Consider the following 16,150-nt stretch of genomic DNA (forward strand, 5'->3'; position numbering starts at 1 on the left):
GACTGGGGAGTGAAAATTTGACATCCACTGCGCTTTTGTTCATAGGAGATTGATACAGGTAGTAATGAGATGTGGATGAATTAGTAACAGCAGCCTTAAGTGTCCTGCTGTGCCCTCTGATAATGAATCATACTTTCAGGAGTCTCAAAATGGAATTAAACTCCGTTTGATTGGCTTCCAAACCCTGCACTAACCATTATCTTTGCAGAAATTGAATAATTTACAAGAGATCATTAAAAATAAATGTAGAACCATGCATACATTTGAAGAAGTTTCTTCAATTGTTTTCACTCACCATCCACATCAGTCTGCACTATGGCAAAATTGCTGAGGTATAAGTAAGAAAGAGTATGAACCTCCTGGAAACATGAGCATTTAATCCTGCAGATCAGGGCTAGTAAACTGTGAATGACATTGACAAGGCTTTTATTTTTAGCCTTAGAGATCAGCTTCTAATTCCTTGATTGTATAAAGTCAGTGCCTGAATGCAGAAGTAGCTCTGATGTCTTGAATGGAGAAAGGAACTCTGCAAAGTGTGAAAAAGCATCAGTATTTACTGTTAGCCTGGGAAATGGGGTAATACTGGGATACATATATATATATATACGTGGTGCTAGGAATTAGCCAGTATTTCATACAGCTCAAGGAATGACTAGTTAAATACGACATTGAGATATAAAAATAGGAAACAATTTTGCAAAGGAATGTTTAAAGAATGTGATCTTGAAATCAGAAAAACAGAAGACAGAGCTCAGGAGGATCCTAAGTTGAACAAGAACCAATGTAATACTTGAATAATGTGCTTAGTAGCCTTTTAAAGCCATCCTGACTCTCCACCTTCCTGAACAACGGCTGCTGTATCAGTGCAGGCTATAACTGGTACTAATGAGGCGGCACTGGTTCACTGTTTCGGAATTTAAAATTTTATTTTCAATCCTCTTTGAATTTAGCTACAGTGAATCCGGAGTTGTGCTTGGCCTCCTCACAATACAACGGGGAAACACTGTGAAAGCCTCTCACCTCCTTAACAAACGGAACATTTATTCTGCTGAGCAAACCTGGTGCTGCCACTAGAGCATTGCACTGTGGAGGGCTGTCAGCTCCTGATAAGCCTTCCCTTCTTCGTATTTGAGCTGGGAGCTGCTATAGTGTGTGTGTGTATGTGCTATAGGCCATGGGCACAGGAATGGGTTAACCCGTGGTAAATCAAGCTGTCCTGACTAAAATAATCTGTGAGTATGCGACACAGCCTCCTAAAAACAAGGTGGGCTTGCCCCAGCTGTGGCAAAAATATCATGGAAAATTCGGGAGCGGTTTGCTCACGCTTTCAAGCACGCACGCAGCTGGTTTAAGTTCTTTTCGAATGTGTATCCAGTTGTTTGTGAGCAGCTGGCACGCTGCAGCTTCCTCCAGATTTATGCCCTCAGCTGTCCTCTTATTCCTGCTCAAGTTGCCAAGGCCACAGGTAGAGCAAGGGATGTACGAGAAGTGGCTGGCTTCTGCCTGGATTGCAATATTCATATCCACCACGTAGCTTTTGAGACCCACCACGTAGTAGCTGGGATAGAAGATTTTCTTCTGCAGTGAAGGAGAACCTGATGAATAAAAGCTGCTCATTTTCCACCCTGTTGCTATAACTGCTTTGGTTACCTTTTTTTTTGTTTAGTTCCAGGTGAACCACCCAGTTCTGTGTTAGTAACTCCCCACACGACTTCATCTGTCCTTGTGCAGTGGCAGGTAGGTAAAATGAAAAATTTTGATGTTTCTGGAACAATTTTTTGGTTGCTTTGACTTGTTGACCTTAATGGTACATTGCAAGGGACATTTTTCCTGAGCTGGAAGTATTGTAGTAGAGTTGAAGGACTGCAGCTCCTTTCTTATTTTCCTGATCTAGGCATATATTTTAGTGATGGATGGAAATTTCTGACAGTTGCTTTTACTTTGTGCCCCATGAGGGAAAGCTTGGGAGGTAAAGGAGTTTGTAGCGATGCCCAAGATCATTACTTGTACAGATTTTCCTGTCCTTTCACTGATACCAATAGATGTGCATCTTTACATTGAAAACATTCAATAGAGTGTGGCATTGGCAAAGATCAGGTAATCAAAAGCTCACTTTCGTTCGCATCGCGTACCGCCTCCTTCAGCTGCTGAAATAATCAGAAGCGCATGCTGTGCCTGAGATCCTGTTCATACCTTTGAGGAACTCCACATGCCCTTTTGGCTCTTTGAGGGCTAAAAATCGAGTTTTTTTCAGAGGAGAGAAAGGAAGTTTGAGCTCTCCGTAATATCTCTTGAGTTGGATGTGAAAGTATTCGTGCCAAGTCTGCGTTTTATACAGGCATTTCCTCTGCCTTCCTTTATCTTTCACTACTGGCCTCCTGGGAGATGCTGGAACATTTTGTGACCCAGTGCCTGAGGCTTCTTTTTGCAGAGTGAGCATTAATAGAGGGAACCCAGTGGGGTACTGCGCGTTATCCATAACCTATCCTGGAAAGCTTCTGCCCACCCTGCTCCTGGGACAGCGTCCCACGAACATAATAAGGATAGCTTTGGACAGATTGCATTAGAGTGAAAAATGTACATACGTGTTTACAGTACAGATGGGGCTCCTTGCGTTTTTGGAGAAAAAAAAATGTATGTATGAGGGTCTGTTTATTGCTATGCAGCAGCACTTTAAAAATATGCCTGGCTGTACTGCTGGGTTGCTGGCCCAAGTTCACACAGCATAATACTAAGCAACAACATTGCTTACAGCATGTTGAACAAATAGAAGACATGTTGAACTGTTTTGCCAAAGGAATTACAGAGAGATGTAAATCTACCACCCCACCTACAACTAAAGCCCACAGTAAAGAAAAAAGGTATACAAGGAGAGGAAAAAGAGGAGGTGAGGCATGATGTACTGCAGAAATAAACATTCCCCCAATTGACTGATTATTGGTGTGTAGTTAATGTGAAATAGGTAGTTGTTTAGGTAATTGGATGCTTTTTATTTCATGAAAATGAAATGGGGTTGTTGTGCCAGAGCCATCTCAAGGGAGTTGTGGGCGATTATATGTCATTACTACATGTATATTAATAGGTCCTGGTAATTCAGCCGTACTATATTTTTCAAATAAACAAAAATCTTCAACTCCTACAATAGCCTCCAATTAAGAGGAAGTTTCACAGCAGTGTCTAAGAAATAATGTAAACTGAAAACAGCAGTCAAGCTAAATGGGAGAGTAGATTTCCAAGCAAAGCTAAATTTTTAACTTTGAGCTGTGTTAATAATTCACAAAACAAACTCTAGATGCACTATCTGTGCTTTCAGCTGCTTGGTCCAATCAGTCCGTTATTTTTAAATTTAAAGTAGGAAGAAAATAAGTAACTTCCATTGAGGTCTCTTGTATCAATAATGCAAGGTTATTTCAAATGTTCTGGAGGATGTTACAGTTAACATCAGGACCGTGGACTGTTCTGCTTCTACCTTAGAGATAACAATTATTCAAACTTGCATTTTAGTCGTTTTTTAAATTATTTTTAAACAGCACAAAAATGTTTCTTACTTCTGCACAACATTACAGACTGCCACTCATAATCATTTTACCTATTTCAGCAGATCCCTGAGGCCTTCCTACAAAATCCTAAATAATCCATTACATCAAAAGCAGAGTTTTGTCCATGAAAGACAGATAGGAAGGGGAAGACCTGACCTTTTAGCAGAGTACCCTTTTCAGGAAAGAATCATCATTTCCATGGCAAGGGGAAAGACAGTTTTCAAGCCATTTATTTTCTGAGCTTTCCTGTCCTAAATTTAAAGGAAGGAAAAAATGGAGAATCACATGAAAGCATAAGAAAACAATGCTTGCTATCAACACATCAGTCTTGTACCACAATAAGGAATGAAGCTTTATCTGTTAGGCAGTTATATGGCAGAGCAGGGAATAACAGTCTCTTTCTCAGCTTCAGCAGTGTTTTCCTTTTAAGATTCTGTAGGAATTCCCCCTCAACTTCTTTTTTTAAATTGAAAAAAACCAAACATATATTAATAGGTAAAATAGGAAAAGACATCGAATCTTTCCAAGAGCACCTTCCCTCTAGGTAATAATTAACAGAAATACAAATCCATGTAATGTTCACAGGATTTTTTTCGTTGTGTGAAGTTTATTTCCACGCTGGATAGGCTTTGTTTTCTTGCAGCCTCTCTCCCCCTTTGTGGTGATGCACTCAAGATGTGTCCTGGTGGGACAGTGCCCCCTTTACCCTGTCTCTGGAGAAGGTTGTCCTCACGTTTTGCGTTGCGACTCCCCCCTGCCAGGACAGAGGGAGACAAGGACACTGCCTTGCTGCGGAGCCCTTCTCTGCTAGCGAACCATCAGGGCTAAAGCAACTTCAGTGTAATATAGAAAACAAAAGAGGAAAGTCAGAAGATTGGAAAAGGAAAAAAAAAAATCGCGGCAGATATACTAGTAATTGCCGGTAAACCATATTTCATCTCCTCCACCTTGTGGAGGAGAACGTTTCAGCTGGTCTATGAGCGATCACATCATCAGGCAGCCCTGGAGAAGGCTGTCGCTTTGTTCAGTCTATTTGCTCGGTCCCTTGGACAAAGGGCTCAATCTGAGACCAGGAAAGGCTGTTGTACAAGAGGTTGATTTATTTGCCTTGTAAAATGGAGTCTGAGAGGGAATATGATTGCCCTTTTTAAAATACACCATGGGAGTAAACACCCCATAGGGAGAAGAACTATTTAACCCAAAAAGCAACGTTAGCACAGGAACAAATGGTTATAAACCTGCTATGAATTATTTAGATTAGAAACTAAACGAAGGTTTCTCACTGCCCAAGTAGTGAGGCTTGGACCGGCTTTCCAACAGGAATACTGGAAAGCAGGAAAATCAGCTTGTTTTCTGGCGGAGGTTGCTCCGTTTGTGAAAAGGACTCGAAGCAGCTGACTTTCTGCAGTCTGGAGGGCCTCATCCTGGTGCTTCTTGAGGTCCCTCACAATCCTGTATTCCTAGACCATTCTGGAATGCAGATGCTAAATAATAGTGAAAGCTGGTCAGAGCTTCTCCAAAGGATGGAGCACAATAATGACCATGACACAATGATGAATGAGGTTCTCCAGCCATGCAGAGTAAGTACAGCAAGATCTTGGGACTATTTGGATTGCTTTCAGCAGGCTCTGGGCAGGACTGCTGCAAAAGAAGGTGGCTTCGTGCAGGAGCAGTTTTTGCTCCTGGCAGCTGTGTAGCTTTCTTACACTCTGGTTCATGTAATTTTCTTTTTTGGTTTCCATAAACTGCAATCTTTCTACTTAATTCCTTCAGCCCTCACCCAAAGCCAAGTCCTTTGCACTGAGACAGGACAGCCCTCTCTCTCCTCCTGCCATCTTAATGAAGTAATGGAAAATTCTTGTCATTTCTGGAGGCAGAATGCTCAGTTATTACCAAATATCTTCCTCCTTTCCTGTAAAAATATTCTTACTTTCTTCATTAAAATTACATGTGGTATTACCTTCTATTGTGACAGCATTTCACACCAGCACTTAATTTTTCCACAATGGACAGAAGGTTTTTCTTAGTAAAGTTCTCAAGACTGCTAGGGATCTTTTTGGATTAAAGGTGAGATCATCATTAAAATCCTTTTCATTTGTACTTTCAGCCCCTTAAATTTCAGTACAAGAATCTTTAGAAGACAAATGGCTCAGGGCATCTTTTCTTCTCTGTAGTTCTTAGCCTGTATTAGACTCATGAAAGTAATTTTTTTCCCGAACATGAAGAATCCCTTTGCTTGTCTCTGTTTAAGCGAGCCATTCAGACAAAATTCTCCTTTTCAGTGTACTGGCTGTATATCTGTATCTGAAGGAAGATGTGAGGGGCTGCTGAAGAATCCTTGCTGAGGTGCTATGTCTTTGAGTGTCTTCCAAGATGTTGCAGAAGGAAAAAAAAAACGTGTATCTGAGCCAGCCCAATGGCCGTACGTACTGTACTGCTCTAAGCTGTTACGGAGACCTGGGTTTGCCTGTGGGACTGGACTTATGCAACACACCAGAGTCCATCATACCATGACTCCTCTCTAAATGCCTCTCTGAGGCTATTGGACCTATTTTCATCTTCCTAATTAAAGCCAGAATACACCAGTTCTTTGTTATTTTCTCATCAGTCTTCCAGTAAAATAATGCCAAATGAAGAATGTTCTATGAACAGTCCCCAAGGAAAATAGCCACTAAAGAAATTCTGTCTTTGACAAAATAATTTGTTTCTTTTCATCTCAGAAGACATGAAATACCGTTTTGTTGTTCCACTGCTGGTGGCCAGCAACATGCATTTTCAGGGATATGCTTATTTATATTCTTCATCACACACGAGTTTCCGTGGACCAAGAAGGAAGGGAGCTTAGCTCTTGGTGTAGTGCATCAGGTGTCAGGTTTTACGTAAGGAACCTTTTGTAATCACCACAGCTGAGTGAAATCATTAAAGTTGCCTTTAACTTGTGTTTTTCAAATTACACAACCTTTGACCCCGTATATTATTAATGGCTATTTTCACCAGAGAGCACTGTGTCCCTTCGCACAGGACCGGTGTCAGCTACTGCCCGTTGCAAGGGACGTTTGTTGCAATGCACGTCTTAACAAATATCTTCCAAATTAACTTTCTTAATGTGAATGTTTTTCAGCCACCCAAAGTCGAGAGTCTAAACGGTTTGCTGTTGGGATACCGGATCTACTATCGGGAGCTGGATTACGACACTGGAGCTGGAACAGAATCCAAAACCATCCAGAACCCTTCAGCTTTAAGAGCAGAGCTCACACGTAAGCCTGTGTTTTGGACCCTATAATATCCCAGAATGGTAATCCGTCGTTACACCAGACGCTATATGACCTCTTGCCCCGTGGAAATAACACACAATTGTGTTTAAGAGTGCTGGGGATAATTTAGCTTTTACACAATCAGGGTGAAGGTGCTGGAAAATGCTAATAGCTTCTGTCTGGTCAGCATCGCTTGTAATGGTACATGTTAATCTATGCCAGCATGCTTGAATTGATGTTCTGTCCCCCATGTATCCTCTGATTTCCTGCTTTCTGCTACCTCCATTTCATTATTACCCTGGTATACTTTGTTCTGCCATCAGACAAAGAAGAGAGGGACTTCATTTTCCTCAGCTGGGAACCTTTTTCTTCCTTGCTATTTTTTAATAGTTTTTATAATTGACATTTTGTTTTTCTTTTTGCAGTATAAGAAAACAGCCGAGGAGACATTTTAAATAGAATCTTTACAATTTCAAAGTGCTTGTCCCTATTTTGGAAGAAAAGTGCAAAAATGAGCAAGAATTTTAAGGTGCATGCTTGCCATGTTAGTCACTGGGGTTTTTGGCTCACATGGAAAGAAAGTGGAAAGGGAGAGGAATAATAGAAAAATGAAAAGGATTTTTAGACAAAGGCTAGAAAGGAAATCAGAGGGAAGAATAGGCAGAATAAGATAATGGGAGGCAAAGATGTAAGCACTCGGTAGCCTGACCGATATGGTCCAGCAATGAGACGTGCTCATGGAGGGACCAGCTTTTGTCCTGTTTGATGTCAGCGGAATAGTCAGAATAACATAATACCCACTCTAAGAGCAGTAGAATAGGGTTGAGTGAGACTATTTTAGTATCTTACATCATCTTCCATGTTTTCCGGAACCCATAAAAGTGGTTTCTACAAAAGCAAGAGTGATCTTTGCGGGGGTGTGGAAAAAGTGGATGCTTTAAATATAACGTAAAGACCTAACTCTGACCTCACTTACATGGTCAGCGCTAAATGAGACTTCTCAGACTCTATAGAGTTTTAGCAAGGATGGAGTAGAGATGTAAAGCTCCTATAGGTGTAGGTTTGCATAAAGGTTGTTTCCAGACAAAAGCTGAATGACTGACTGTGTATATTATCATGAAATAATGACTTTGGATGTTCTCTCGTCTCACCCATTTCTTCTTTTCCCTCTTCTTGGCTGGCCCTGCAGCTACGTTCCTGATAGCTGTAGAGTAGGAAAAAAATGTGCTGTACCTCTCCAGGGAGTCAAGAGAGAGAGAAAGGGGTGGAGACAAGTGTATTTTAAGAAAAATTTCCCTCTTTCTCCTCATAATATGACAATTCTCACCTTAGAACACCTCTCTCTATTCCTCACTGACCTGCGGTTTTGCACAGCTTAGCATATTATTAGAATTCGCTCACAGCAGGAATATTGAATTCTATAAGTGAAACTGTGGGAAATCTAACACGCATTTAAAGAAACGGGTCCTGTCCTATTGTAAGTGTTTGCTCTTTGTGGCCCGTGTTCCAGGTCTTTATCCTGCAGCTCTTCAGGTTTTGAATTTTGCATGTTGAGAAATAAGGATGTAATACAGCGTTGAGAGGTTCCCCCCTAGAAATTGTTTCATTTTTACTCATTTGTTCTATTTAATCTAGAAGTCAGAACGTTTCTGTGTTGTATATTTGTGAGACACTCTGTTTGAGGAGGAAATGAAACAGCCCTGTGTGAGTGAGATGCTTTTGATGTGTTACGAGAGTGTGATGTGATTTTATTGCCCTTCAAGGTATAGTCCTAAAGCTCAAACTGTGTATGTGTGTGCTGCATCATTTGCCTCTGTCTCTGCTGTACATCATTTGCAATAACTATTTCCTTGCACTGTAACAAGCTTTCTGCTTTGCTTACCCTGAATAGCCCAAAGCAGCTTCAAGACAGTGAACAGCAGCTCTGCATTAACGACGTATGAATTAACACGTAAGTGCACATTGCCTTTAGATGAGACTCTTTGTAATGGTTCAAAATACACTATAGGCAAACCTCTATGGTTCTCCTCAGCAGATCTAGCAGAAATCAACACAGATTAATGATTCTGCTTTCTTGAGTTTCTTTTTCTTTAAGTCTCTGCTTTCCCTACATCAAGAGACATTGATGATGCAAGTAGGTAGCTGTTGTAAAAATGTGGCTGCTGGGAAGGTAAAACATTATTGACTGTAACAACCCAGTATTGCTGATGCTAAATGAATTTTCATTCGCTTGCTACATATTTTGCAGTCCATCTGAGTTTAGCTGTATCACATCATTAGTCCTATGATTCAAGCATTGCGATGCTCAGGCATTCCATGGAGTAGGAGGCCAGTTTAGAGAGGGCCCAATGAATTTATGTGCATCTCCAGAGGTGTTTTCAATTGGAAATGAATAAAATAGCATTCGACAGAGTTAAAAAGCAAGTTGCTTTGTGGTGGTGATGGTTCACTAGATAGGTTTTGCCCAAGGCTTTTGAGTCACAGATTGTGATGGGCTAAAAAAAAAAAAAATGAAGCCCTATCCCCACTGAAACTTGCATGCATGAACTCTCATGTGTTCCATTTTCTTCCACATCCAGTTAACACTAAAATCTCCCTTGTGGCTTTTCATGGCAGCAATTAAATTTTCCCTGTACAAGCTGCCCAGTACTATATCCTATATATCTTACCATTTTTTGTTTGTTTGTTTATGAACTTAGCATCATTATTGCCAATTTGCTTGCTACATGTTTTGCAGTCCATCTGAGTTTAGTGGTATCACATCGAAAAATTATTGATGTATAGGATATCATTTACAGTATGCCTGAGACTTGGGAATCATGCTGGACTCTTGAGTCAGATATAGGAGCACAACACTTGTAAATGCTTCTGTGAAACTGAAATTAGACGCATCGGTATGATTAGGCTTATTTAACCTCACCAAACCGATGGCATACTGTCAGCCACAGAGTTAAGGGTACTATGCGATTCATGGATAGCAGAGAAAATTATCGGCAAAGGAAGAAATTTGGACACCTGGCCATGCGTGTCTTAATTCAATGCTCATTTCAATAGGGCAATTTATGTTATTGATTGCTCTCTTACTCTAATTTCACCGTTAAATATTGTAGATGATAAATATTTCTGTTAGGATTGATTCTTTCATCCTGAAAATGCAAAATCTGAAACTGCTCAGGCATTGCCTCCCCTAATGACGTTGACATGATTCTCCTCCACCCTTGTTTGCATCTGCTAATTACCTTCATACAGTTGGGTTTTTCTAGTTTTTTCACACTGCTCTCTCTTGCTCTCCTACCTCATCTGTCAGAGTAGTTTCTATATGTGAGCAAAGGAATTTGTTGCCTGGTGGCCAAATGGAGTCCAGACTTCAAAATCTCCTTTCTCTTTGTGGTTGATGTTCAGGCTGTGGTCCCTTTGAAGGAAAAGATACCCATGCAGTACTTCGAAAGGGACACCAGATTCCCCGCTGCAGATCTTCTTCTGCGCCCTCCTTCAGCAGTGACGTTCTTGAGCAGTGCAATTGCTAAATGAAGTCCCTAGGATTAGGCAAAGACTTGAAACCATGCTCCTTCCTACCAGTAGAAAGCAAAAGGCCCATAAGTTGAACATTCAAAGCAAAGTCCTGCCTTTTTCTGTTGTTAAGAACGACCTAGAGGTGTTCCTCTAGCTAGTTCCCCATCAGGAATGATTCTTCTTACTGGAGCAACGCCGTGAGGGAACACTAGAAAATCTTGCCATTTCATTGCAAAGATCCTTCATAATTATGCAAATCCTGCTGTGATGTGTGAATTAAGGGAAGATGGCAGTAGAGATTGCACTAATTGTACTGCTTAATGCTGTATTTCACAAGAGAGAAGTCTGGTGATAAAGAGGTGAGGGAGTCTAAAAAGTACCTGTAATACAGTATAAATAATTACATATAATATAATATTTTACCTTTTCAGAGTTGAAGAAATACAAGAGATATGAAGTACTAATGACAGCTTATAATGTAATTGGTGAGAGCCCTACCAGTACACCAGTGGAAGTGTTTGTGGGCGAAGCAGGTAGGTAAAAGGAAAATGAGTTGTGTTTTGGTTTTTTTTTTTAAAGTACTGACATGTTTTAATATTCTCCAGATAATATTTAATATTTGTCCAGGAGACGAATGATTTGAAAAATTCCCCGGTCATGATCGCTAACAGTTTTTTGTAGCGTCCTCTCCTGGAATAGGTTGGCAGTGACGATTTCTTGCCATTTGAAAGCCAGTTGGTCTGCATGAACGAGGGGAGAAAGGGCATTTGAAAGAAAGAAGAGAAAATATTTTTGGAGTTGCAGGAGGATGACTGTTCATACCAAATTAGCTTGAGGGAAAAATTGACTCAAGTTAAAGAAGTGAAAAGTGGAGCAGAGGAAAGCCACAAGGGAAAAGAAACAAAACTACAAAACAAGGGAGACTTGGAAAGCTGGTTCTTTTATTTTATAGCTCTCTGTGTAGAGACATTGCCTGCGCACCACACCTTGCTGTATTTTTACGCTCTTGGAAGTAAAGAAGACACTGTGTCTGGTTTAATGCTAGCTTTGAAGGCACAGATGATGATTACTCTCAGGAACATACAGACTCTATAGCTGCATCCAGCCTCTACAGCAGCTGAGGGTCAGTGGCACTATTCGTGCCTTTACTTATTATGGATCTAGTGCACGAATCCAGGCTGTATTTATGAAATGTAACTTGCTGATCATTTTAAAATCCCTCCATTGGAAGGCCAGAGGCAGAAATCAGGATGAGACAGCTAACTAGACACTTCTTTGAAGGCTTTGTGAAACAGGTGATTTTGCAGAGCCCAGATAACCAGCAGCTGAGTCTGTTCTTCTCAGTAACTCTAGCTGAGAAGTGCAGGACTGGAATAGCTGATGTCTTCCTCACAGCCACGGCGGCGGTGCAGTATTTATGGTGACCCCAGCTGGAGAGAGGCTGGCGCCGAAATAGTTGTTAGTTATGGTATCAATTTCTGCAGCAGCGTCTTTTGAAGCTTAGAACAAGAATAGGCGACACGCACCCTCCTGTTGTTCAGTCTGCCGCCGTGAACGAATCTGATTACGCTTTTGTTCTTCTGTCTCAAGGCTAGGATGTAGAAGCTATCAAACCCAGCACTAATTCATTTTATTAATATTCATTAACTATTCTATTGCTCAAAACTAAGCAAAGCACATTTTTTTAAACTCTACTTAACCTTTTCATTTCAAATGTGGTGTAACATTCACTATCTTTCTCTGAAAACATCATAAATTAATCAGAGCAGCATGGTTCTGGAGAGACAGCTGGCAATATTTACATTTTTTTCTAGTTTGCTGCTGCTCCAACTTACTTCTGCAACTGCAGCAAAGAAAGCCCCAAGTGGAACGAACTGTATCTGGCTTCAAAATACATTTTTGTTTCAGAGCTAAATATCTCACTGCTGCAAATGGAGCCAGCACTTGCATTTATACACATGTACATGGCACAGAAGATCACCTGGGGAAAACAAGGAAATGCTGTTATATTGTGTCTTTTAATCCCACGGTCCAGGTCTTCCTCATCGTAACTCAGTCAGGGAACAGGGCAGTGGAAGGAGCTGAACTTGGGAGGAAACTGAGATATCCAGGAGACCTCCTTTCACAGGCAGGGCTGGTATATCTGAAGTCATAGCGCGACTCAGATGGTTTTTTAGAAATACTGGATTTACCTCTGGTTAGGGACAATCCAGGTTCATGCGGTAGAAATGATGAATGTAGGATCTTCCTGCCGGTTTTCACTCTCGTTGTGTGAAGTTATTATGCTTTGTTATATAACTGCCTCTTCCACCTCCAGAACTGGCTGTGATTTATCCTGTGAGTAAAGTGATTGGAGCTGGTATTGCAATTTAAGTTTTAAATTGATTTGTGACACCTTTGAGTTAAAGTGTGCTGTGGAAATACAAGTTTTTGTTGTTATTGTTTGCTTGATGTTCTTACCCATGGTAAAGGCAGTTAAGCAGCAAGCTGGAAAAAATGGGTCTGCTTAGCTTCAGCAATGGAGCATCCATGTTAAAAATAGAGAAAACCTTCCCAATAAACAACAAGTGCTGACAACACAGGCATAGCGCTGAACACAAAATGAATGAAGGGGACCAGTCCCCGGTCTGAAAGCCTCAGATAACTTACGTCTCAGTACTGTTAAACGGTGCTTCATTCTGCCGTAAGGGTTGCAGTAATTCTGGTAGGCGCGAGAATGTTCCTCTCTTGGTTGTAAAAAGGAATATACTGCACGTGCCTTTGGGGAAATGTGCTAGAATTAGGCCAGCTCAGTCAAAATTTCCAATTCTGTGCAGTTCTGGTGGGTGTTTCGTACAGCGTGGGGCACCTGCAAATAATAGTGACAGTTGATGGGCTGTTCAGCTTCTGTGTCTGGTGCAGCCAGACAAGCAATGCAGAAGGAGGAGTGTCTGTAATTCCTTCCTTCCCTCTTGCGCTCTCCCCTTTTTAGATTTGAAGAGTTTCCTGTCATCATATCTGGATTTTTACAATAAAAGCTCCAGTAGACAATGGAGCCCCCTGACAATCTTGGGGAAAAAAGCCATTTAAACCAACCTTCTGGCAGTTTTGCCAATCAAATGAGTAAAAAGCATCCGAATGGGGAGTCTCTCTCGAGCCCTTGAGTGCCGTTGAGCTGTACCTCAGCCAACAGCCTCCTTGGGCAGCCCAAGTGCTCAGGTCTCACTTACCTCTGACTGATGGGCAGGAGGAAATTTTGGGAGAGAACAACCTGCTGGTAGGCAACAGACCTCTGTATCCTGACTTGCCTGGGGAATAAAAGGAGCTGGATGCAAGTGTTTTGGGGTTTTTGTTCTTTGTTTGTTTGGGGTTGGGGGGTTTTTTTGCTACACGTGGAGCAAAACCTTTTTGTTGTTACAGTAGCCCATAAGATCAAAGCCCCGGCAAAGGCTCCATTGTGAGTTCTGCCTGGACGTTCACAAAACTCGCTGGCGTGGAGAGCAATTCTTCGCCGTGCCAGGAGAGCGGGCTGGGAGTCCTTGCGCTCAGCGAGGAAGGATGCACTGCCTGCTCAGCCTGAACAGAGCTGGTGTCCTTCCCCCACCTGCCTCAAGCATCTGGATCCTTCTCATCCGTGCAGCAGAAGATCCTCGTAACGTTGCCTTTTTAGAGCTGGCTGCAGCTCTGCCCTGCTCGTTAGAGAACCATGCGCATCTCCCGACAAATGACAGAAAAATTGAAAGCCATCACTTGCAGAAATTATGAAGGGAGTCACAGCCCCGTCGGCAAGCCCCCTTCTCGCCTTGTTAATTCATTTAACAGTTCAGCTGTCAGGGATGCCGGCTTTGATTGGGAAGGCAGTGAGTGTTCAGCGAGAGGCTGGGTACTGATATTCATCCCAGCCCTAAATGCAGCTGCTACCAGAGGTGCTGTTCTGCTCGACTGAAATTAAGACTCTGTTAGAGCAGCCACTATATCAAGAGCATTATTCTACCAGGTCGCTGTCACTATCTGATTGTGTGGTGGGCTCTGGAGTTCAGGAGACTCCACTACCTGCATTTTAATTAAACAGAAATCACAGGTTTGGGGCAGGTGTGCTTCACCTAATTTGGGAAGGTGAATAAAATGGAAGGCAGCAATACAAATCCTGTGCTAATGAGCCTGCAGCCTCCAGTGCTTCTCCCGTATACTGCAAAGCTGTTCTGGATGAAAAATAATGGAATACATAATTTCTTCCAGCAGCTGCTGCTGGAGGAGAGCACATGTGTGCAGAGAGGAGGTAGCAGAAGGGGTGAAGTGCACCAAGAGACACTAGCCTTTAAAGAGGTTGTAAATCCATTTGTGTGAAGAAGGGAGTGATGTGTGTCATTATAACTGATGGTGACATCGGTGACCTTCAGAATTCACAAGAACTGATGAGGCTGGTTTGTTGTTGTTCTTTTTAATAATGGTCTCTGAGAGGTGGTTCTGCAATGGGAAAGGCAAGGAGTAAAAAGAGCTGGGAGACAGATCTCTTTCTTAGAAGTCCTTCGTTGAAATGCCGCCTTGATTGTGCCATCATCTTTCAGAAGAGGTTTCCTGGCTGTCTCACTTTCTTCCAATTGAAACTGTAGCTTGGAAAGGAACAGGAGTGAAACAGAGGAACAACTGCTTCTTAGCTCTCTTTTCTTACCGTCTTCAAAAACCTGCATCTATCTCTTGGTGCAAAGCTAGCAGACACCAAAATAAATTTCCCACTGTTACCTGCAATTATTTTCATCTGCCCTCCTGCTGGCAGCTCCACAGGTGTTTCTGGAGTTCACAAACTTTATTTTGTCCACCCTTAGCTGAAACATGCAGGGAAGCTCTGCTCTGCCAGTAATGTCAGGGGAAGCACTCAGAGCTGCCTGGCCATCTCCAGCATTTTATAGGCAAGAAATAGAAACCATCTGGAAAGCTCCAAAACCAGAAATAGTAATTTGGGTTTGGGGAGAGAGAAGACAAAATAGAAGAAGCCATGCTAAGGCGAAAGAAGCCTCGTAAGGAAGCAAAGACTTGACTCCAGGCACCTGGCTCCCCTTTAGAAGCTGTTTCTAGTAAAGAGCTCTTGTCCCTTCTTACCTGCTTATCTGTGCTTGGGCAATGTCCCGTTGTCATTTGTGCTGATGCCAGAGGTTGTCAGAACAAGGCTGCCTTTTCCCTGAGTGTTTTCATCTCTTTCTGCAGGCCTCTCTCTTTCCGTGTGTTCGTACAAAACACACTACGTGGTGTCACCTCCCCATCGCAGGTCGATTTCTGGGGAAGGGAGTCCCTCAGCGCTACCTTGGGCCCCCCTTTCTCTTATAGCCCAGAAGCTTTATCTCCTTCTCTGCCCCGAATGTAGCTGAGAAGATGCTGTGCGGAGAAAGTCCCCTGTGCCTCCTTGTTAACAGCCTACAAGAGGAATGACAACATTTCAACACATTAGAGCTGGCAGCTTCAATCAGTCCGCTGTGGCCCCCTTGGCTGTTTTCTCCTATCTGTTGGGGACACGTGGGCCGTGTCCCTCGGTGGGTGATGGGGGTATGCAGATAGGGAGCACGTCGCTACTGGCACGGCTAGAACAGGGTGGGCATTTCCATCCCCGACACTACTGGAGGAGAGAAGGATTATTGTGGCCTTTTCACATTGCAGTAGTCTAAAACCTGTCAGCCTAGGGATGGTCTCTTCCCTTGATAAACAAAATGGGATGGAGGGAAGCTATTGGAAAATAGTATAATAAAGAAATTAGTGGTTTCACTTGCTCAAGCTTTAAACAAAGGGGTTGACCTTCCTTGGCACTTTAAAAGCTCTAAGCCTTTGAAATGTTAAGGTATTTGCCTTTTAATCGTTGACACTTCCGAACAT

The 16,150-nt window shown here is 42.2% G+C and overlaps 1 protein-coding gene across 1 annotated transcript in view; it reads left to right on the top strand.

The window, feature by feature from the left end:
• Positions 1 to 16,150, top strand: part of SDK1 (sidekick cell adhesion molecule 1) — a 410,390-nt gene that overhangs the window by 356,991 nt on the left and 37,249 nt on the right. Inside the window, exons 32-35 of the mRNA XM_010570301.1 lie at positions 1,667 to 1,737; positions 6,661 to 6,796; positions 8,685 to 8,744; positions 10,738 to 10,839. Of these exons, the coding sequence (XP_010568603.1) occupies positions 1,667 to 1,737; positions 6,661 to 6,796; positions 8,685 to 8,744; positions 10,738 to 10,839 (369 nt within the window). The remainder of the gene's footprint in view (positions 1 to 1,666; positions 1,738 to 6,660; positions 6,797 to 8,684; positions 8,745 to 10,737; positions 10,840 to 16,150) is intronic.

The sequence above is a fragment of the Haliaeetus leucocephalus genome, unplaced genomic scaffold (assembly GCF_000737465.1).
Source record: "Haliaeetus leucocephalus isolate CR32 unplaced genomic scaffold, Haliaeetus_leucocephalus-4.0 Scaffold295, whole genome shotgun sequence".
NCBI lineage: Eukaryota > Metazoa > Chordata > Aves > Accipitriformes > Accipitridae > Haliaeetus > Haliaeetus leucocephalus.